At 41.6% G+C, this 24,407-nt stretch overlaps 1 protein-coding gene across 5 annotated transcripts in view; it reads right to left on the bottom strand.

Moving 5' to 3' along the window:
• UNC13B (unc-13 homolog B) overlaps nucleotides 1-24,407 on the bottom strand; it is a 246,172-nt gene that overhangs the window by 139,482 nt on the left and 82,283 nt on the right. For 3 of the 5 annotated variants that reach the window (XM_069963314.1, XM_069963313.1, XM_069963316.1), the window contains 3 exons: nucleotides 18,298-18,520; nucleotides 16,420-16,545; nucleotides 3,750-4,052 (listed from right to left, as the gene is read on the bottom strand). In XM_069963314.1, coding sequence (XP_069819415.1) covers nucleotides 3,750-4,052; nucleotides 16,420-16,545; nucleotides 18,298-18,520 — 652 coding nt within the window. Of the gene's footprint in view, nucleotides 1-1,488; nucleotides 1,539-3,749; nucleotides 4,053-16,419; nucleotides 16,546-18,297; nucleotides 18,521-24,407 lie in introns of those variants that run through there. The other 2 variants (XM_069963315.1, XM_069963318.1) reach the window with 2 other exon arrangements.

The following is a 24,407-nucleotide window of genomic DNA, read 5'->3' as shown; positions in this document are numbered from 1 at the left end:
CAACATGAAGGACGTTACAGAGTCATACTAAGTAGTGTAAGCTGTGAATCCAGCACTGGGTAAATATAACGCAAATTTGAGTGAAAGAAGCATTTTTTTCTGATAAGGTATATTACAACATGGGCAGTAGCCCTTCTGTCACCTGTCGGAATAGAGCTTTGTGTGGCACAGACATTGACTGCAGATATACAATGACTTTTATGGAAAGGACCCTGGCAGATAGACAGTCATGGGCCGCACCACAGAAAACACAGACATAAGAAGCATTGCGGCAGACACACAGTCACGGGTAGCACTGCAATGGAAATACAGCCATAGGCAGCACCATAGGGGACACACAGTAAGGGGGGCACTATAGGGGAAACACAGTCATGGAGATGCACCACAGAAGACACAGTGATGGGGGGCACAATAGAGGACACACAGTGATGGGGGGGGGGGGACCATAGGGGACACACAGTGTTTGGGGGGGCACCATAGAGGACACACAGTGATGGGGGGCACCATAGAGGACACACAGTGATATGGGGGGGGGGCACCATAGAGGATACACAGTGATATGTGGGGGCACCATAGAGGACACACAGTGATATGGGGGGGCACCATAGAGGACACACAGTGATGGGGGGCACCATAGAGGACAAACAGTGATATGGGGGGGGGCACCATAGTGGACACACAGTGATGGGGGGCACCATAGAGGACACACAGTGATATGGGGGGGGGCACCATAGAGGACACACAGTGATGGGGGGCACCATAGAGGACACACAGTGATATGGGGGGGCACCATAGAGGACACACACTGATGGGGGGCACCATAGAGGATACACAGTGATATGTGGGGGCACCATGGAGGATACACATTTATGGGGGGCACCAGAGGATAGAGGACACACAGTTATGGGGGAACAAGAGGATAGAGGACACAGTTAAGGGGAGCACTGTAATGGACACACAATGAGGGTCAGTATCGCAGACACTTATGGAGAGCACCAGGGACGTCACGGTTGGGTGATTTCCTCCGTACACCATATGTTAATAGAAGCAACGTTGCTCATAGTAATGGCTTTTCTGCTCCTTCTGACAAGTATAAACACATAGCCAAAGCCGTAATGCACCTAAATTTCTTCCCATCCATCACGCCAACTGGCCTGTCCTCCCACCACGTGTGGGATGTGCAGCTCTACACGGACCCCCTGCTGCAGGATGACACATAGTACAAGGGCCCAGCAGGATGGAAGCGGAATTATGGCTGAGAACTAAAATGTGTTAATCGGGATCAGTGGACGCCTTATCTTATACAGATTAAGGCTACGTTATCTCAACGTAGTTTTTACCAAAAGAACGGCCGTTGTTTTCAGTTAAAACAACAGACGTTATTTTCATAGTTAAACGTGTTGCACTAAAGTCAATGCAAACAACAGCCGCCACTCACACAGTGTATAGAACAACGGACGTAGAAATAATTGACATGTTAATTAGTACCGGCCGTGGTGCATTGATTTATATGAAATTTTCAGTACAACAATGGCCGTTGTCTGTACCTTGTGTGAACTCTATGGGGGAGATTTATCAAACATGGTGTAAAGTGAAACTGGTTCAGTTGCCCCTAGCAACCAATCAGATTCCTCCTCTCATTTTCCAAAGAGTCTGTGAGGAATGAAAGGAGGAATCTGATTGGTTGTTAGGGAAAACTGAGCCAGTTTCAGTTTACACCATGTCTGATAAATCTCCCCTTATATCTGTATATAGAGGCAGCGGGATGGAAGGCCGGGCTCGGCTGCAGGACACCACTGCTAATGCTGGAACTAATTTCGTATAATAACTTTGCATTGTGGGTTGTGTGCGGCTCACGGCCGGATCAGGAATAAATGTGCGGCACTGTACTTCTCCGCCATATCCTTTATTAGATTATAAGCCTGATGCTGGGAACAATCTCGGACAGAAAGCTTTCATCTTGCTCTGTAAATGCAGCGAGCGGGTGTGTGTTTACTATGGATGCTTCAGGAATACTGATGGAACTGGGAGGCTCAGCGCACAACTTCTGCTGACTCTTTACTAGAGAGTCGCCTATATGCTAGAGAGTGGCCTGTATACTAGAGAGACGCCTCTATACTGGAGAGACACCTCTATACAAGGCCTCTATACTGCAGAGACGCCTCTATACTAGAGAGACACCTCTATACTAGGCCTTTATACTAAAGAGACACCTCTATACTAGAGAGACACCTCTATACTAGGCCTTTATACTAAAGAGACACCTCTATACTAGAGAGACACCTCTATACTAGGCCTCTATACTAAAGAGACACCTCTATACTAGGCCTCTATACTCGAGAGATGCCTCTATACAAGCCCTCTATACTGCAGAGATGCCTCTATACTAGAGAGACACCTCTATACTAGGCCTCTATACTAAAGAGACACCTCTATACTAGAGAGACACCAATTTACTAGAAAGACGCCTACATACTAGGCCTCTATACTGAAGAGACGCCTCTATGCTAGAGAGTAGCCTCTATACTAGAGACACCTCTATACTAGAGAGACGCCTACATACTATGCCTCTATATTAGGCCTCTATACTGGAGAGATGCCTCTATACTAGAGAGACACCTGTATACTAGAGAGACGCCTACATACTAGGCCTCTATATTAGAGAGACGCCTCTATACTAGGCCTCTATACTGAAGAGACGCCTCTATACTACAGAGACACCAATATTTTAGAGAGACACCTCTATTTTAGAGAGACACCTCTATAATAGAGAGGCACCCTGTGCCTTGGTGCTCTGAGACAGCAAACAATGAGGTAATGATGGAATATACTCCCAGCAGAGCCTAACAACACACAGAGATATAGGTCGCCATGCTGGAAGGAGTAGACAAGTTATCTGTAAAGTTATATAAACTGAGATATATATATATATATATATATATATATATATATATAGATATATATATATATATATATATATATATATATATATATATATATATATATATATATATAGATATATATATATAGATATATATATATAGATATATATATATCTATATATATATATCAAGTCTTCCAGTACTTATCAGCTGCTATATGTCCTACAGGAAGTGGTGTATTCTTTTCAGTCTGGAGAGCAGGAGAGGTTTTCTATGAGGATTTTCTGTTGCTCTGGACAGTTCCTGACATGGACAAAGGGGGCATCAGAGAGCACTGTGTCAGACTTCCACCTCCTGCAGGACATACAGCAGCTGATAAGTACTGGAAGACTAGATCTCTGGCACTTCCTGACACCAGTTGACTTAAAAGATTTTTCGGCTGGTGGACCCCTTTAAGATAACGTGATGTCTAGTCGATTTTATTCCTCTTATGTTTGAACCAAGTAATAAGCTGGTGTATCTACACTCTCAATGAGTGATACCTGTACGTTGGTGTATCTAAACATCTGGTGTGTGATACAGTGCTATAGAGACCATATATATGTGCCTTTCCTCCCAGGTTATCTACTACATATATGGTATAGTATTATATGCATAGTGTATCTAAGCTTGTATTGTGTGCCTCAGAATCAGTGTATCTAAGACTTTCATTTGGAACATTATATTGGTGCATCAGTGTATTTTAGTCTTATTTGTTTGGCCAGTGTATCTAAGTCTCTCAGGTGTGATACAATCTCAGAAAACCCCTCAGCAGCACATGACCAAAGGAGAGTGAGCATTATGGAGCAATAAGCGGATTATACTGACCTCTCCCGCTTCTCCATTTGAATGTCTTTGGTTCGCTCTAGCTCTTGAGGTGATTTGGCGGCCACTTCTTCAGGTTGTGCCACTCCTCCCGGAGGTTCTCCCGTCCTCCTCGGCTCGTGGCCATTGTACCACTCTTGGTCACTTTTCCTAGTAGCAGTACCACCGAAACCGTAATTCGCATCGTGCCGCTCTTCTTCCATGTCCAGAGACTGCAGACTCACGTGGTAATGGTCGGAATCGCTCAGCTGGGAGCTCCCTTGGCTGACATTGCCAGATGAGCCGTACCGACTACTCCCAGCAGGACTGTGGGGACGGAGGGATCAGAGACCAATCATTTATCGAATACTCTTAACCCTTAAAGGTGTACTCCGGCAAAAATCTTCTTTTCTTTCGAATCAACTGAGTTCAGTAACTTATATAGATCTGTAATTTACTTCTATTTAAAAATCTTAAGTCTTCCCATACTTTTAGCTGCTGTATGTCCTGCAGGAAGTGGTGTATTCTTTCCAGTGCTGCCACCTCTGTCAGGAAAGGTTTTTTAATAGGATTTTGCTGCTGCTCTGGACAGTACCTGACATGGACAGAGGTGGCAGCAGAGAGCACTGTGTCAGACTGGAAAGAATATACCACTTTCTGCAAGACATACAGCAGCTGATAAGTACTGGAAGACAGAAGATTTTTAAATAGAAGTAAATTATAAATCTAAATAACTTTCTGAAACCAGGGGATTTGGAAGAAAAAGATTTTCGCTGGATAACCCCTTTAACCAACATAACATCAAAACCCTGGTGTAAGGGAAAACAGCAGAACACTGTTGGAATTTGTAATGATTTTCTTATATAACCGGATAACATCCAGAGCTGCATTCAGAATACTGCAGGTTTACCGTCAGCTCTCAGTATGCACAACCTAACATTATGAAGCTCCTGCCGGCAAGGTAAAGTGCAGTGCATGCTGTGTTTGTTGTAGTACGCTGTGATCAGACTCTGCACAGTCCATCACTACAGGATATATATGAATGAAGAATAAAACTTCCAATCATGCAACTTAGCAAACAAAAAAAAAAAGATTAAAAAAAACAAAACTTCTGGCCTACATGATGTGACATGGCCCAGTTAAAACCTACTGTGAAGAGTTAAGCAGCCCTAATGGAGCAACTAATTCCCACGTTTCCCGTGACACATGCAATAATGGATCCCGTCTGCTGCCATCCATGACAGCACGCCATTATGTTATCTGGCATGGATGTAATTAACGTGACACACGCACGTCTCTACACCGAGACATGGGATAACGCTTAGAAGAACGGTAGAACAATCTTTTATCATTATAAATTAATAATATTGCTACACAGGTAGATTATATATGTGAGGCAGTGTGGCGTCCAAGGTGGATGATATATATATATATATACACACACACACACACACACATATATACACACAGAGTTGAAAGCCTCAGGATAGCCTTTTATTTTACAAACGAAAAGGGAAACATTTGAGCACCCAAGTAATGGGTGAGGGGGCTATGTCCAGAACATGGTCACCATCTTCGTCATCAAGTTTGTCAAGTTTGGTCATGTAGTGTATGAAAAAGGACCAGAATTGTCTCGGAAGTCAATCGCAAATATCTTGTGGTTCAAAAGATACTAACACCAAAAGATACTAACACTAAAAGATAATAACACAAAAAAGTTGCAACAACAACCGGGAAGGTTAACTGTGTTGCACAGATATTTGACGTGCTGTCCATGGTGCTGAACAAAGAGCTGAAGGTGCTGACCCCAATTGTTATGAACCTGCAAGTGAACTTTGTTGCAGCAATCTATTTCTGAGATAACTCTGGTCTTCTTTGATATGCTACATGAACCACCTTCCCACTGGCAAAACTTCAGCATGTTTCAATATGGCAGCTTTTAAGATGGCGACCACGCTCTGGACATAGCCTAAAAGACAGGCCTCTTCCACCATAACTTACTGGGGTATTCATATATGTCATTTTCCCCTTTTGTTTCTAAAAATAGAAGAGTCTCCTGAGACTTTAGACTCGCCCAATACACTGCTATGCCAAGGGTCCAGGATCCACCAAAAGAATGTCTTCTACGGAGAGAGACATTTTGGTGCCTCTCATGCATGGGCACCCTTATATCTGCCTAATTTCACATGAGTGGACCATGGATCCCTGTATGGGGAGACTAACCTCAATATACAGCTCCTTATTGGAGCCGTAATTCTGCCATAATAAAATTTCAAGCATAGCTGGTGCCAACTTGAGACTGATCTGGGGGCTGGATCCCACAAACACAGAGACTGCCTAGAAGATGGCTTTGTGCAGTATATGCTCAATTTCAGTTGACTTTTCGTATCCGATTCAATAGTAAGTCTCTCTAATCCAGTGTTCTGCTTATTTTACCGTACACCGTTTACAGATTTACATTCAAAAATTCCACAGCCTACTAGGATAAAAAGCATAATACTAAAGAGGGCACCAAGAAAATGAGGTTACTTTGCTCGGTATACTATCTACAAAGATCAACTCGGATGCCACATTTTGGGAAAAACATAAGGCTTTAAAGAGTAAAGTCAGCTCTCCCAAAGTGGGGCTTTTCGAGATCTCTGTACATCAAGTGAATCTCCAAGCATACTGGGTGTTGCAGTTTTGCAACAGTCGTAGATGGAAAGGCTGGGACACACTCTTCTAAAGGTAGCACTGTTTGCCTGTTGGAGGAATGGGTTGACTAGTGATAGAGTTTCACATGAATACATTTACCATAGATGTGATTGATAGAGCAGTCATTGAAATTTTCAACTTCCGAGGTTTTAATGAAGACAACCATTTTCCTAATACCCTCTTTACGAATAATTTAGGTACATAAAGCAAGACGAGCACAGACATCGAAGCTTCAATAAACAGACATCACTAAAGAACAAGGGAAGGCTCCTAGACAAGGGCACTTTGAACTTCCATTGTAGATTTTTAAAGGCCTATGAATAAGAAATAAGCTAGCAGATTGTCCTCCTACATTGGTCATCAAGTGTGTCCCTGGGCTAGGACCTCGACCATCCATGATTTTCACCCACTCTGGTGATGAAAATTATTGGGGGGTCAGGTAAACTGGGTGTTGGTGTTATAACTTGGAAAAGAACACAAAAGTAGGGCTGACCAAACATTTTTTGTCGCTAAAGAAGGACTGTAGGGCGGAATTGCCATATTCACACATACAAACTAAAATATAGGATCTAAGACTATGATGCTTGAATAGCAGGCAACTTCACTACATTAGAACAAGCAACACAGCAACAAGTCTATGGTGCATTATAAATGGCTGCATGGTGGACACCATTTATTATGCCCAGATAACTGGCCTTGGTTCTCTTCTATTGAGTTTCGATGCCTTCCCCTTGGTCAATGGGGCAGTGCAGACTTTAGCGCTTGACGTGAGAACATGGGGTTTTGCGTCGGACTGATCTTGATCATCCAAAGAACTTGCAGACATTATTTCCAGACTTCCTAATGTAATATCTAAACAAGGCGAGGGACTCAGACTTAGGTCAACCGTATGCTCTTTGGTTTGAGGCTCATCTGATAAATTAGTTAGAATGCTAGAGGATTCAGAGTGGAAAGAACACATATCCAATGTCTCTTTGGCTTGTAAAAGGCATTGCCCGGGAATTACTGCATCTCCGTCTTCTTTTGAGTCTTGATCAGAATAAACAGCACCATTCTCAGTTTCTTTGAGAGATAAGTCGTCTGCGCTAGTTTTGAGGAGCACAGGCAATCGGGACAAGTCAACGTTGGGAGGTCCTTTCTCGGAATCCACCTTCAAAGCTAGAGACCATTCGATTTTCCCAAATACAGGGGACTGGCTATTGTAACGACTATTTGCATTCGGTACTTTACTTGACTCCGCTAAAAGGGTATTTGAAGTCAATCCTATATCAGGGGAAGATGACCGTGGAATGGATGGCTGTTTAACTAATGATCCAGGGGGACTCACCTCTGGGTAAACTACAGAAGGGTCATTGGTAACTAGCGCTAATTCTGAAGGAGATTTTGACATATGATTTACCCTACTGTTAAGAGAGCCATCATCAGATGGCTGAAGGAGATTGAAGGGTGTATCCATTGGGTGTTCTTCTTCTAAATGGTGCACCTTAGCTTCACTATCTGTCAAAGTACTGGGGTCATTAGTTTGAAAGTCATCACTGACAAACTCCTTGGACAGAGCACGAGTCTCAGCTGTCAACACAGGTTTTTGTTCCACCTTGGCACCTTCGTTTGCAGGCGGATTAGAAACTGGAGCTTGCCCATTGTCAAAACCGGTTTGTTTTATTAAAGCGTTGTTTGCCTGTGCGGGTGATCTGGGCTGACTTCTATTTGAGGGCACCATTGCTTCAGGTGGTTTATTGATTACATCACTAGAGGACTTAAATAAACCAAAGAAGTCACTAGAAAACGTACTTGTCTGAGGAGAAGAGGAGAAGCCGAATAATGAGCTTTTCTTGGGCTGTGATGATGATGAAGACTGAGGGGTAAAATAGAAGTTGGATGTATTTTTCTGGGGCTCACTGGACGTTGTAGAAAACACACTGATTTTTGACACAAAGCTTGAGAACATTTCAACCGAAGAGTCAAAGACAGATTTTTCCTGCTCAGGCTCCTTAGATGTATTTGTGAGGGAAGGCTGATCTAAAGGTTTAAAAGCAGATGCATCTTTAGCCGGTTGTGAAGGACCCAAGTTACCCAGAACAAATTCATATCCCTTTGTAGCTTGTTCATCTTTTTGCAAGTGTAAGTCAATGAAACTAGTCTCACATTCGGGTGCATCGCCCTGGGAATTTAATAGGATTTCCTTATCTGCTCCAAAGCTGCTTGGAGCCTCAATAAATAAAGGTTCTTGCTCGCGGCGGACAGAGCTAGAGTCATCTGAAATTTCAGCAACAGCAGCAAATACGTCATTGTCCATGCTCACAGTAGGAAACATTTCTGGAACTGGGGGTGTACATTCAATACAAGGCTCGGTTACACTATTCACTTCGCTGTCAGTGTGGTCAGAACTATTAACTTGGCTAACATTTTCCGGAAGATAACCAAATGGTTCACTCGCAGAATCATCAACATAGTTACTTAGCTCCTCTGACTTACTGCTTCCATATTCACACTCCTCTTGCTCTAGACCCTCATTCTGGAACTCATCTACTTGATAATTTATCTCAACTTCACCATCTTCCGGTAATAAATCATTGTCTGGTTGCCAAGACTCAAGATCTGGTCTATCAGTAGAAATATATAGTTCATCTGGTATTTGACCATCAAGCACATTGGACTCTATAAGTTGACTGTTTATACTAACTACTGGATTATATATTGAAGTGTCTTTATGGAAAGTTGGTTGTTCTACTGGAACTGTACCTTCTCTATATTCCTTGTGTGGTTGGGCATGTAGAAAATCTGGAACATTTTTTTGTTTTTGTGCTGCACTTCTAACACCATCCTCCCTGGTTCTGACGGTCATAGCAGAATCGGGGGTCTTTGTCTCCTCAAACAAAGAAAAGCCAAAAATGCTAGAAAAGGTATTGTTACTGGGTGGTGGTTTCTCGCTAACACTGGGCTTACTTGAAGAGAAAAAAGTTGGTATCTTAAATAGACTCTGGGGTTCTGGCTCACTGGTTTGACTTTTTGATACCTCCGCAGGGGAAGGTTCAGGTTTACTTGATCGACTGAAAAAATTAAAAATACTGCTGGCTGTCTGTGATAGACTGTCCCCTATTGGTGTACTGGTTTGTTGCTCTGGTTTCTGGTCTTGAAGACCTCCAGACACTTTTACAGGTTGTTCTTTACACACAAATTCTGGTTCAACAGACTGTTGAGATGGTAAAGCGGGCAGAATACATTGGTTTAAGGAAGGCGCAGTAGGCGTACTGTTTTTTTCTGGATACTCTCTAGGTACTGGGGTACTTACAGAAACACTACGACCTAAGTCATGTGTAGAGGGTGGGGAGGTTCTTAAACCGGTGTCTTGAATAGTTTCTTGTTTCTTCAGTAGTTTATTTCTTGGTGTTTGGACAGTATCAGCTTTCACATCATCTCTGGTTAACTCCGATGACTTATCTAATGGACTTCGCTCATTAGATGTAGGTGAAGACAAAGGCTCTGTTTTAAAGAGATCGCTCAGAGACCCAAATATTGATGAAATACCAATGGTTTCCTTGTGCTCTGGAGGGGCTTCTAAGGTTTTAATATGTTTTTCCTCTAGAAACACTGAACTTTGAGGCAAATTCTCTTGCAATTGAGTTGGACCGGATTTAGGAGAAGACAGAGACTCTGTTTTAAAGATATCACTCAGAGACCCAAATATTGATGAGATACCAGTGGTTTCCTTCTGCTCTGGAGGGGCTTCTGAAGCTTTATTACTTTTTTCCTCTAAGGGCGCTGAATCACAATGCAAATTCTCCTGTGACTGAGTTGGACTTGATGTTACTGAATCAATCTGGGTCCTGAAAAAGTTTAAGAAGCCAGAAGAAGTGTTTTTATCAGTAGTGGGTTTATTGGAGCTGCTATCACCAATATTAAAGATTTGTAGAGCACTTTGAAATAGATTTTTTTCAGGTTCGCTATGCGGTTGGGTGTTATTACTGGTTTCTGCTGGTGGTTGGCTCGACTTGTTGATACTTCCCTTTGCCTGAAAGGTCTGTCTTGGAGTAGGCATGTCTGTATTTCCATGTTCTTTGGTCAAATTGTAAGAATAATTATATGTGTTTATATCTGGAGTTCGTTGTACTGGATGTTTTATTTTGTTGGGCATCTTTGTATCATCAAAAAAGTCATCATATTTTACATATCTCTGGCTGGGAGCAACATCAGGAGACAGAGTTGTTTCACCCTTTCCAGTCAGGTTACTGACTGTCTTTGACTGCTCATCCCGAGTGGCAAGAGATTGACTAGAGTCTTCATTTTTACTCAACAGACCACCAAGAGAGGAGAATAAAGAGGAAACAGGACTGAATAAAATCTTTTTAACATCACTTTTTTCAGTGGACTGCGATTCACTTTTTGACAAGGGTTCGGTATTGCCAGTTGAGGAAAGAACTAATTTGGAGGTTTCGGTAACTTTCCGCTCCACAATCTGTTTGGGGCGATGCTTTGCCTGAGGCACATCAGCAACCTCTACTTTTGAGCACCACTGGGGACATCTAGTGAGGTCAAGAGAATAATTTTCTGAAAAGATGTTTTCACCATCTGGTCTAAGGTCTACTTTTAGTTTTCTAAGCTTGCATGCTGAGAAATCTACAGGCTGGTCTCTTTGAGAGTACACGGATTCTTCAAACATGTAAGAAAACGTCTCCAAGTTCATCAGTTGGTCACTTTTATTTAACGCCAAGTCCAGGGGGCTATTTAAGGGTTGGTTATCTAATTGTTCATCTAAAGCAAACCAAGGAAGCTCCCCATTGTTTAAAGGAACCTTAAATCCACATAAAATAACATCTTCGTCTGACATATTATAACTTGTTTCTATATACTGTTCATAGTCAAAGCATGATTCTATGTCTGGGGCACAGACATAGACATACTCTCCAGTAGGGTCAGTTAAGAGAGAGTACACATAAATGCCATCGCTGTACATATAATATCCACAATCTCCATCTTCAGATTGCCACCATAAACCAAATTCTAGCAAGGCCAGCCATTCCAAGTACTCATCATTGTCAGGAGAGAACAATGTATTTTCGTTCTGAATTAAAGTGTCATAATCAATCAAGCTCCAAAGGGAGTGGTTATATTGAGAAGAAAAACTCAAGTCTAGGGGAATTCCTTCATATAAGCTATAGACATCGGTTTGTATCGAGACGAGGTCAATGTTTTGGTTATACAACTCATTGCCCGGACGGGAATCCTTTGTATAAATATATCCCTCTTCTAACTGTGCAAAGGATACCCAATCCATGTTCGCATTCCCATCCTTCTTGCACAAGTTTACAACTATACCATTTACGTCAGCTACTGTTACCATATCACTTGATAGATTGTTTCCCTTCACAGAACTCGTAGGAGATTCTATGGCATCCATGTCTACACCCCAATCTGTAACTTCATAGTCCCATTCACAACTAGAATGGCTTCTGTTATCATCCAAACCTTCACACACTGGGGACCGGCCTAAACTATTCTCATCAGGGTAGAAGCCATTTTCAAAATCATCCATCCAACATAAACCAGAGTCTTCGATTTCTGAATCAAACTGGACAGAAACATCTCGCGAGAAGCTTCCAATACGACTTTCGAAATGTCTCTGTTCAATCCCCTCTTTAAGATGTTTTTGTGGTTCATCTAAGCAAGAAACTTTATCTAAAGGTTTAGAAACATTTTCGCTTCCTTTCTGCACAGGAAGTAGGTTTTTGAGTTTGCTAAACATTCCGGAATCCTCACTCTGTATCTGACCACCAGAAACCTCAGCCTTTTTAGTCTCACTTTGAGCATTCGGTGAAATATTTGTGGAACCGTCTTTGCAACTGGATAAATTTTCATTGGATGCAAACCTAAACAACCCCGAAAATACACCAGTCGTTTTTTTCTCTTCAAAACTTTTGCTCTCCTTGACAAGGTTTTCTTGAGATCCGGTTTCATTGGATGAAAAAGTAAACAGTCTGGATATAAATCCTTTGGATTCTTTTTCTACATTCTGAATTGATTTCTGTACACCCCCCTCAGGAGATTTGTGGCTGAAAGCAGTAGTAACATCTTGTTTTAAACATCTTTGCTGTTGAAAATTCTCTTCATTTTGACTCGACTGTGGGGGGTCTGCAACCTTACATCTTGCCTTCAGAGTCTCATCAGATATTCTTGAACAATCTGTTTTTAATATAGGTCGATGATTTTTCATTTCAGATCTGTCAAAAGATGCAAATGCACCTGGTCCTATTTCTTTCGTAAAACTTTCTTTATATATCGTCTTTGCTTCTCTTTCTTTTTGGGAGGATACATTGTCGACAGATGAAAACTTAGGTGAAGAAGAGCTCTCACATTTCTTTTCAGCTTCCTTCTTGCCTGTCAAACTAAAAGAGTTGAAAAAGGGGATTTTAAAGTTGCCTAGTCCAAAACTATCATTGTCCCGAATATCTGTTTCGGATTTAAAGTTTCGAGAACTTTCCAAGTTGCTTGAATTTTTTTCCATGTTGCTAGAAGACTGGGTGAAAAATTGGCTAAACGACTTTTTTAAGGGGTGTAAAAATTCTATATTAGACTTTGAAAAGTCCTCAGTTCCGTTTGTTTTTTGGTCAATGTTATGGGCAACGTTCATAGTCAAGTCCTTAGTGTTAACTGTAGATTTTGGCAAGTGGTCAATTTTTTCATGTCTTACAGGTACATTGGGTGTTTGTTCTGGATGGAATTTGTTTTCAGTAACTGGTGACTCCCCACTTGTTTCCCGATTCAGGGTGGGTGATACATTCTCTGTAGACTGCTGACCAGTTGAATGAGAATCATCGACAATTAAGTGTTTCGGTGTACATTCTGGTTTACAGATGCCTGAAGAAGACCTAGAATCACATGTACTAGCATTGTTGCTCAGCTGAGGCTTGTTGGGAGGAATACTACCTATTGTAGAGTAACTTGCGGATAACAGAGATGTTTTTTGTTTATGTTCTTGGATATTGCTGGCATCCTGTTGATGTGGACCTGTACCATGTGCAATATTAGATTTCTGGTTATTTCCAGAATTAATTTTATCATCATCACTTTTTTTTGCATTCATAAAACTACCTCCAAATGTAAACTTACTGCTAAAGATTTTTGATATGCCCCCGGTAATTGGACGTTCTGGTTTCTCAGGTGCTGAGGAGACTATTTTTTCCACTGACGTTGTAATTTGCTTGGCCCCGGAGCCGACCTTCTGTGTGAATGAGCTAAACAAAGAGTTGACTGTTGTTTTTATATCAGATGAATCAGGCGTAGACTCTAACTTTTCGTCACCACTTATGTTGGGTTTGCTTTCACTATTGGCCAAAGTGTCCATTTTCTCAGTTGACGTGGGTTTGCTTTCACTGTTGGCAATATTGTCCATTTTCTCAGTAGACAAGGGTTTGCTCGCTACACTGCAACTTGTCAATTTGCTAACAGGTAAAGTATGGAACTTGTTAATTTCTTCTTCCTTTTCAGCCAGATATTCCGAAACAGACTCAACTAAACATTGTAACTCATCCATTGTATCTACATATTCTTCAGCTGGTTCCTCAACTGGAGACAACGTAAAGTGGGGATAGCTATATTTACTGGATAGTCCTCTGGAAGAGTTTTTTGATTGTAGAGGGTTAAGATTACTGAACATATCTGAATTCAAAGGACTCAGAGCAACATTACTAGCATAAAACAGACTGGGACCAGCCCAAGATTGTGAGATCAAGGCTAACTCTTCCAAATCATCATCTGAAACTGGTGAACATGGTTGACCATCAGAAGCACTACTGTCATACTCTTCCAGGGTATCAAGGGAAGAACTGTGCCCAAGAATGGCTGGCTTTTCCTCAACTAGTTCCTGGCAGATGTTAACATGGACTCCATCTTTAATGGGCTTAAACATCTCATGAGCTCGCCGGCCGCTTTTTACCAGCAAGCCATTTTTATAAGGTCGTAAAATTGGATAGAAAGAAATAACAGGTTCGTCATTAGAGTCAAAGGGTGCCTCAGACCATAAAACGTATTTTTTCGACTGAACATTCATTTCTGAAGGTAAGCCATTACCCTCTCTCTCTCTATTTTTTATCCGAGAATTCTTTTTCAGTTTTCGCCTATCAATTGTATTATATTCCACTGGGTATTGACTAAAACCTGATTTCTGAACAAGGTCTCGAACAGAAGTCGACTTTTCTACTCCTCCTGTCATTTCAGTATCCATGTTTTTCTTTGAAAGGTTTGCTTCATGCCAATTCTTCTGACTTTCCCTTAGAAAATCTTCAATAAGCTGCTTGCCTAATGCTTCACAGTCGTCTTCCCAATCTTTTTCCACAGAACCTGTCTCAACGGGAATGATCCTAACCTTATCTTTAACTACAGAGGGATTTCTACTATGTGTATAGATATTAAAGGAGAAGAGTGGGAGAAAAAAAAAAGGAAGGGGGGGGGAGGACAAGAAAGAAAAAACATAATGAAAGACATAAAAACATTGTCCAAACAGTTGAAGCAACTGTCCATATTACAATACATACACAGAGCATGTAAAATGTAAATATATCATAACTTTCATCATATATTTTACCTGTTCTATATTCTCTTTTGCCTTTCAACAGTTATAATCATAGTTGATTGAACAGTGCGAAAGCCAAGGCTTTAGTAAGCTTAATAAGGATTTCATATGTGTGTTCAGGAGATATACTAGTGAATTCTTAGAAACCTAAAGAAAACTTCATACTGTAGATACAAGAACTGCTGATTGCTAAACTACAAACACAAACTACAATAAATGGCACTGGAAAAAGAGTTTCCTTTTTATTGGAAGATGGCAAAATTTGCTTATTTCTTTCCTATGGAGAATTGCATGGTAAGACTCTATAACTATAAGGGGTACTCCAGGCGGGAGGGCTTTTTTCACTATGGCTGGGGTGGGGCTGGATGAAAGCACTAACGTCCACTTACCTCTCCAATTCCAATGCTGGGTCCCGCATTGATCTTCAGTCCCGTGGCCACTTCCTGGTCTATGAGGTGGGATCCTGCTACAGCCACTAAATGGCTTAAGCGGGCTTTAAACGTCATGTCTCAAGCCACATTATAAACCAGGAAACCGGAGAAGCGTGATGCGGGAGGTAAGGGGACGTTGTTGCTTTCATCCACTCCCTCCCCAGCATAGTGAAAAAAGCCCTCCCGCCCAGAGTATCTCTTTAAGAACAAACAATACCAATCAACTGCTTAGTCAAAAAATTAGCTACACAGAACCCCCCCCCCCCTTTTCTGGACACTGTCCAGAAAAGAAAAACATGGTGACTTTCTCTAACAAACCGCTGAACACCAATCTGTCTGGTACTGAAGCTTCCTTTAATGTCTCAATACTATAATGCTATATTTTTCTAACCTTAGTACAACCAGGTAGCTAAACCTTCATTGTGTGGGTGCACAAGGGGCCAAAAGTGGAGAATGTTTTTGAAACTATTGGACCGTAAAGTACTAAAACAATATAAAAAGATACAAAGTACTATAAAGCTGAACTCCAGTCTATTCTTCAGATCAGGCATGGATGGAGAAAAGTAGGTCCACAGTGGAACATTAGGCAGTACACCCCCAGAAAGGCCTGTGCACAGTCCATGAGTCCTTGTAGTTAAAAATGGACTGGTGCACAGAACCTGCTGAGCGTCCCAAGGCAATAGCCCACTGTGGGCAAGTGTCTCTAAAGAACAGACAGGAGTTCAGAGTTACAGGTACATGTTAATGGCCACATTATTGGTTCCGAAAGTAAAAATAACATTCACAGAGATTTAAAGCTGTTGTAGAAACCTTACATTTTACCATCAAGCGTGTGCGACAGGTGATGAAGCCTCCGATGAAAAATAAAAAAAATACACAAACACTGCCAACTACGGTACAGCCAGCATCCCACACCGAAGACATGCAGCTACCACAACACTGTACACAGCCACAGTACATGCCAAGGACACAGCATAGGACACCGAGAAGGTTGACCCACCTATCGGACAGATCTAGGGAATGCCTGCTTTCTAAGGAACAATGACGGCTCGTCAGCTGACTAGATTCTGATGCAGACTCTAGATCGTGACGTCCATTCGCGCTGGAATCTACGCTATCATATCGCCTTAAAATGAGAAGGAAAAAAAGTAGGAAAATTGTAGAGAAAGTGTCACAATATAATGGGAGTTGCCATGAGTAGTGTTGAGTGGACGGGTGCGGGAGAAGTTGAATGCCACCAGCTGTATTTGTGGTTGGGTTCAGAAAACATTGCCAAACCCAGACAAATCGACAAGTCTGTTCAACACTAATCATGAGATAAAAATATGATGAACATCCAGTTTCCAGGAAGGAATAATGTTAACATATTAATAGGACATACTGCTGAAAGGTAATAGGTTTTTAAGGCTAAGTTCAGACTTTGTGTGAGACCGGCTGTTCTGTGACCCGGCCGGGTCATGGAACAGATGGTCTCAGAAAAGATCATCCCGGCCGGTACTGCTGCTAAATTCTGATGCGGGCGCATCCGTGCGCACCAGCATCAGAATTCCCCACTACACACAGTGGAGTGTGCAGCCGGAGCCGCACGCTCCATTGTGTGAGCTGACAGGGTTTTGTGCGGCCACTATTCAATGAATAGCGACCACAGAAAACTGATATGTCAGTTTCTCACGGCACTGCTAGGGGTCTCGGCCAGAGTGTATACTATAAAGGCAGCACTACGTAAGTACCGCAGAAATAACTACGGAAATTACATAGTGTGAACATAGCCTAATAGTGTACGATTAGTTTTTTTTTTTTTATTTAAAAAAAACAATATTATTTATAAGGGGGTAGAGGGGATGCAGCTGCAGTTTCTTGCTCTTCTCTGCTCTTATAGGCAGAGGAGACACCTGACTGAGGTTCATTATTCTACATGACTCCATCACTAAATTAGGAAGTCCACACGCTCAGAAAGCATGAACAAAAACAATAAATAAAAAAATAAAAACACTGTAAAAAGGCAGAGGGATGAAAGGCACACAGTCAGAAAACACACATTTTACATACAGACGACTCAATGGTTTAAACCAGGATTCAAAAACAACAAAGAAAATCTGCATGTAGTCTTTATATTCTCCTTGTGTTTGTGTTGGCTACTGAATTTTTTCCCCATTCTCTGAAAGCATTCTCCTACTCAAATCAGATTCCTGCAAAACTGTTTACGAGGGCCAATATCCTAGATCGGTGCTCGTTTTCCTGAGCCCATTACATGGCTCATTATTCGTTTAGCAAGGGTGCACAGACAATGTTAGCGATGTCCGTACAGCTCTTGCCCTATACTGTTATACATTACCTCTCCATGCTCCTGGTCTTCTCCTGTTCGCTTCCCAACACCGTGGCTACATCTTCAGAGCGGTCTCTGAGCTGACAGGCCACTAAGCCAATCACTGGCCGCGGCACTGGGAAGCAAGCTGAGGGCAAGAGAAGACCAGGACCATGGAGACGTAATGTATTAACAGTTTATTCTATCGCTAGCCATCAGCCGCGCATTGCTAATACACATGGCAATGCATTGTTGTCGGCCGATAATTTTGTTGTCAGACCATTTGACACAATCAGCTGATGATCATGGTCATTGACTGATCGTTGCCTCTCTTACATGGAGTGATAAATTGCCGAATCGGCCCCATACAGCCGATTATAGCTCTGTGTAATAGGGCCCTTAGAGATCTCCACTGCATGGGCTGCTTGTGTCAACTAAAATCAGACTCAAAGAATACAAAGCCTTGGCGCAATTTTTTATTTTTTCGGCATTTGTTTGGAAACTGAACATTTTATTCCATGGCGCTGGACCTTTTCGTCTTTTTGCAAGGCCTGATAATACAATAAACCTTACCTCATTTTCCTCCTCTCCCCAAAGTCCAGGTCATAGCTCTGCATAGAGTCAACGCAGGACTCTCGAGAACCCCCTTGCTGCTGCAGTCGAGGCTGCACGGGGAACTGGTGGATGGAGGCGTTGGGCTGCGAGGTTGTATGAAACGGAGGTGGCATGCTGTTGCTGGTTTCACTTCGGTAATCGCTGTCGCGGTCATCAACGGCGCTATCATGGTCTTCGAAAGCTGAAACAGAACACAGGTTACAGGCCACAAACACAGTGTTTTCCTGTAATGATGTATTTGGATATTGAAAAGTCGTGGTCCAAAAATGTCCAAACCATTAGCTCGAAAACCATTTACTCGAAAAGGAACCATAATACGGTGAAGATTCCCGGAATAACATATCAAGGCTAGGCTTAGAAAATTCTACTCTCAACTTTGTCAAACATTTATATAGCGATACTCTTTTACATACATTGCTAGGAAAAGAAACCAGAATTCACGTGCACTACAAGGAGAGGATCACCCACCACCACATTATACATTCTATGCCACCACCAAGGCTGGACCTTTAATGGACAATCGAATCTCTGCATGTCTACAGGACTATTTTATACAGACTTTTTAGGTAGGGTCATTTAAATGAGAAGCGTCATCTTCAGAGGTTGGGACATCGCAGCATTCTTTGTGGGGTCCTGGAGTTTGAAGAACTGTAAGGGTGGCTGACAGCCATCGTTCCTGCTCCCTCTATGAAACTATGGGCCAAATGTTCAGGTGACAACAGAAGGGCAAGCCACTGCCAGATTCTCAGCTTATCTCTCTAAGAACATTTAGGTTGGGTGGTCAAAATCTAGCAAGCACAACCCCGCTCCCCAACATTATTTGTACGGGAAGAGGTTGGAGGTTCTGGACAATGTTGCACTAATTTTTGCAGACACTTTAAAGAGGAAATTCCAGGTTTTTAAAAAAAAAGTTAATACTGAATATTGCAGAGGCTTTAGAAAAAGTGGAAAAGTTGTGCTTATCTTCCCCAACCCCCCACAGGTCCCACTTCCTCTTTGATTTCATCTGAATTCAAACAGCTCTTATTGTCCGCCTGTTTTCAAGACGAGAAGAAGACAGAAGACAAGTGACCAGAAGCAGATGAAGTGAAAGTTGCAGCAGGACAGGCAGGGTAACTAGGCAAGTATGGCTTTTTTGCTTTTCTATGGCGCCATCAATATATTAAAGAAGTCTGGCTTCATTGAAAAATTGGAAAAAATTCACAATTGGCAGGGGCACTTCTTACCTCCTTCTGTGCCTGCAAAGCGCAGTGTCATTAACTCTAGGACCCCCGCCAGAAGGCATTTTCCCCAAGTTCAGATGACGAGAAGGGGAAAATGCCTGAACCGGCTGATGGACAGTCCGTTCAGCCAATCAGTGACTGCATCGGTGTTCCGCCCCAGTTACTGACTGGCTGAGCGGGCAGTCCATCAGGCAGTAGTGGTGTCGGCTGTGCAGGAGATCCCAGAGCACAGCAGGGGTCCTGGACAGGCAATCCAGCTATTCAACAGCACATGGAAAGGTGAATTGTGATTATTATATGCACCGCAGCCCCTGACAGATTTTTTTTCAAATCTGCAGACTTCTGTCACTGTCAGGTTTGTTTGTTTTTGCAGAAATCAATAGTACAGGCGATTTTAAGGAACTTTGTAATTTGGGTTATTAGGCAAATATGCCATTAACTGCATTCAAAAAGACTTTCCCCAGGTCCCCCCTCCCTCCTCTCTCTCATCCACTGCTCATTATCAGGAAATCTCGAGTCTTTTACATCAGTCGGGCCCTGTCTGTTCTATGGAGAGAGGAGGGGGGAGGAGGGAGATTAGTCGGCAGCAGAGAGCAGAGAACATAGGATTACACAGTGGGAGCTGTATGAAAGCTGGTATTAAGAGGTCAGAGATGTCAGTGCTGACTTCAGAGGAGATAGCCTGGTGATATAGCTGTAAATTAACTCTTAGTTGTTCTGTTTTGGTGCCTCATCTCCCTCCACCCCTCCCCTCTTCATAGAAAACCATGAAGACGGGAGGGAGAGCTTCAAACTGCTTTTTTAATGATAAAAAAGTTTATTAAAATCACTTGTACTATTGATTTCTACAAACAAAAAATCGACACTTTAAGCCATAATACCGTTTTAAGGTCTTCAAGAGCCTCATCCTCAGCGTCTTTGAATTACATCTCAAGACAATCTCTGCACAACGCTATGAAAAATGCTAGGGCTATTTAAATAAAATATAATAAAAAACATTCTTAGGAACGAACGCCAGGCTGTTTTTCTCACCGTCTGGGTGAACAGCACTAGGAACCACACACTGGCGGCCACGTCAGCCAGCTGTAATTTTTTGCAATAAATCAAAGCTGTAAGGACCTATTATTTCTGAAGAGAACGTAAAGACACTCCTCATTTAGAGACCTGATTGAATCAGGGAGTCATATCCATTTTCTGTAAGAGACATGAGAGATGCGATTATCCTGGGGATATAAGAAGCTTCTTCACAAGGTCTGGTCCCATCCACTAACAATAATTCACTTTATGATTGAGATGCGTAGATCGTGAGCTCCAACTACTTTACAAGCCGTAAAACTCAATTTCAGAATGTTTCTGCGTTATGAGATGATCAGGAAACCTTTTGAAGAAGCAATTTATTAAAATAAAAAAAAGGAAAAAAAAAATAGTTAAAACTTTTTGGAGGAGTCCACCTGCTGTTACCACACTGAGCGTATCCCTAGTCATGTAATGGGACTGAAACAGCTCAGGCCCAGGAAAGGAGATTTAAAAAAAAAAAAAAAAAAAGCAGTGAGAGGAGAGGCAAAAAAAAAAAAAAAAAAAACGGAACCAGACTGAACAGAGGGTTAAAAAAAAAAAAAAAAAAAAAAAGGTAGGAAACATGGCGAAAAGATCCAGCACAAGAACTAGAGTACTGTATGGCTAGTGTTGGAAACTGCTGCATGCTTAGCCCTGTGAGCAGGAGGATATTCATGGATACGGGACATTGTTACCCCCGGACAGTCACAAACATGGTACAGAGGAAGGTGGTATTGGAAGGAAGAAGGTCCGGGTTAACAACTTGTGTACCATTCATCTGACTCTAGACTCTACAACGGCCATGAACCCAATAGTCCCCCTGCCTATACAGATAGGAATCTTATCATTGGTCAAGCATATGCGTTTATAAAATGGAAGAATATGGGAAAATACGTCACTTATGTGCAAAGATTGAGCACGGTTAAACCGAACCCTAATTCTTCTCTCTCACTGACCATGGCCGTAGTCTGTATCCATGTTTTCCAGGCAGTCCTCTGGCTATATCCTATTGGGGAGAGTCACGAACGAGGATTTTTTTTCCAATGTGTATAACGTCCCTAGGGATGCATCTAACTTCCACAGGCAGTGGCAATCAAATGCTGAGCGTTCAGGTTCGGACAAACCCAAGCGTTCGTCAGGTTGGCTCATCACTATCGTACTGATTTGTCGGCTGATCGCTACCCTATGACATAGGGTGGCATCAGCCTATTTGGCTGATAATCTCCCCGGCCCAAAAAATGCTTCCAAACAATTCTGGCAGAGGCTTATCTCCCCCAGAACAAAAAAAAAATCAATTTGCTAAAATGCAAGATGTCTGATCCTACTTTCCCCTTACAATATAATGGGGATAAGCAGGAGGTAACCAAAGCCAAATTCTCTCCAATGGGGACCTTTCAAGGGGTATTCCCCTTAAACATAAGTTTTGATATGTTGATTAACATAACAATTCCTTCTATCCTTTTTATTATCTATTCAGTCTCCTTCCCCCAGTTCTCAGCTGCTGCTTTCTGCTAAAGACACAAAAATCTGAGTGTGAGCTTTTCTCTCCGTCACCCCCTCCTCCTCCCTCCCTTCTGAGACGACTGATGTAAACAAGTTCTTTTATCTGCAACTTTGTAATGCTGGGAAGATAAATCACAGCGAGTTCACCAGCAACTTGACCTCAGAATAACCCTCCCAGCATTACAAAGAAGCTACAATGTTGCGGATAAAGCCTGCCAGGGACTTGTTTACATCAGCTGTCTCAGAAGGGAGGAGGGAGAAGGGGGAGACAGAGAGAAAACCTTGCACACAGATTTGTGTGTCTTAAGCAAAAAGCAGCAGTTTAGAACTGGGGGAAGGAGACTAAATAGATAATAACAAGTATGGAAGGAATTGTTAGTCTCACCATGGGCAGCAACATATCAAAAGTTATGTTTGAGTGGAATACCACTTTAACATATACCCTACCTCGAAATAGAACTATTTAAAAAAAAAACTAACACTTACAAAACACTACATTATGTCTCTACTATGCTTATAGGTTTGTGCCATACTAATGCTGAAGGGTCTCCAGGCAGCAGGCACAGGAGAGAAGCGGGTAGGGCAGATTGTCAGTGAGCCCATGAGGGTTCCCCTATTAACCCATTAACGGAAAAAAAAAACTATAAAATTATACATGGATTTATACCGTATGAAGATATTCAAAACAATAAGCTGTACAACAGTGAAAGGCTTTGCGGGATTGATGAGGGTGACAGTGACCCCGTACGCATGAATATCCACCCTGTATATCACATTATGAAGCATGCCGATACAGGTCCAGCAAGAAAGGGTTACATACTCTGGCTTTCTCCCCATCCGAAATATTTCCAGCTGCCTGGAAGATGCGGCAAGGAAGGGGAAAAAGAGAATTTCAGCATAAATGAGGCAAGTAGAGTATTGTACGGTGATGAACGGTCAGAATGGCGGGCGATGACACTGATACCTGCTAGTTATGGGACGGAAGAGAGAGATGGAGCCACAAGCAGAATGGACAGCAATGAGGACAAGGAAAACAGTGCATCAAGATCAGTATACAGACTCAGATACAGGGGCATGCTATGTGATGGCAGAGATGGCGAGTGATCTGCAGGGACCATTGTGACGATAGAGTCAGCGTTTAATGTTTATCAGCGGCAACATTAACATTCTGACAGCATCTCCTTTCACGACTTAAACATTCAGCGCATCAGTGTTCATAGAAAACCATACAGGCCAGATATAAAGCTTCACGGGATACGGTATAAAAAGGTCACAAAAAAGACTCTGTAAGACAAGACGTGGACAATACCCTGAACCATCTTATACAAGTGTAACAGGTCTGTATCCTCACGCATAGGGGGCAGCACTATAGTAGTTATATTCTTATATATAGGGGGCAGTATTATAGTAGTTATATTCTTATAAATAGGGGGCAGTATTATAGTAGTTATATTCTTGTATATAAGAGCAGTATTATAGTAGTTATATTCTTGTATATAGGAGCAGTATTATAGTAGTAATATTCTTGTATATAGGAGCAGTATTATAGTAGTTATATTCTTGTATATAGCGGGCAGTATTATAGTAGTTATATTCTTGTATATAGGAGCAGTAGTATAGTAGTTATATTCTTGTATATAGGAGCAGTATTATAGTAGTTATATTCCTGTATATAAGGAGCAGTATTATAGTAGTTATATTCTTGTATATAGGAGCAGTATTATAGTAGTTATATTCTTGTATATAAGGAGCAGTATTATAGTAGTTATCTTCTTGTATATAGGAGGCAGTATTATAGTAGTTATATTCTTGTATATAGGAGCAGTATTATAGTAGTTATATTCTTGTATATAGGAGCAGTATTATAGTAGTTATATTTTGTATATAGGAGCAGTATTATAGTAGTTATATTCTTGTATATAGGAGCAGTATTATAGTAGTTATATTCTTGTATATAGGAGCAGTATTATAGTAGTTATATACATGTATATAGGAGCAGTATTATAGTAGTTATATCCTTGTATATAGGGGGCAGTATTATAGTAGTTATATTCCTGTATATAGGAGCAGTATTATAGTAGTTATATTCTTGTATATAGGAGCAGTATTATAGCAGTTATATTCCTGTATATAGGAGCAGTATTATAGTAGTTATATTCCTGTATATAGGAGCAGTATTATAGTAGTTATATTCTTGTATATAGGAGCAGTATTATAGTAGTTATATTTTGTATATAGGAGCAGTATTCTAGTAGTTATATTCTTGTATATAGGAGCAGTATTATA

This window comes from Dendropsophus ebraccatus, chromosome 3 (genome assembly GCF_027789765.1).
Source record: "Dendropsophus ebraccatus isolate aDenEbr1 chromosome 3, aDenEbr1.pat, whole genome shotgun sequence".
Lineage (NCBI taxonomy): Eukaryota > Metazoa > Chordata > Amphibia > Anura > Hylidae > Dendropsophus > Dendropsophus ebraccatus.
Note: the sequence above shows the minus strand (reverse complement) of the source record. Positions and strands in the feature narration are given on the sequence as shown.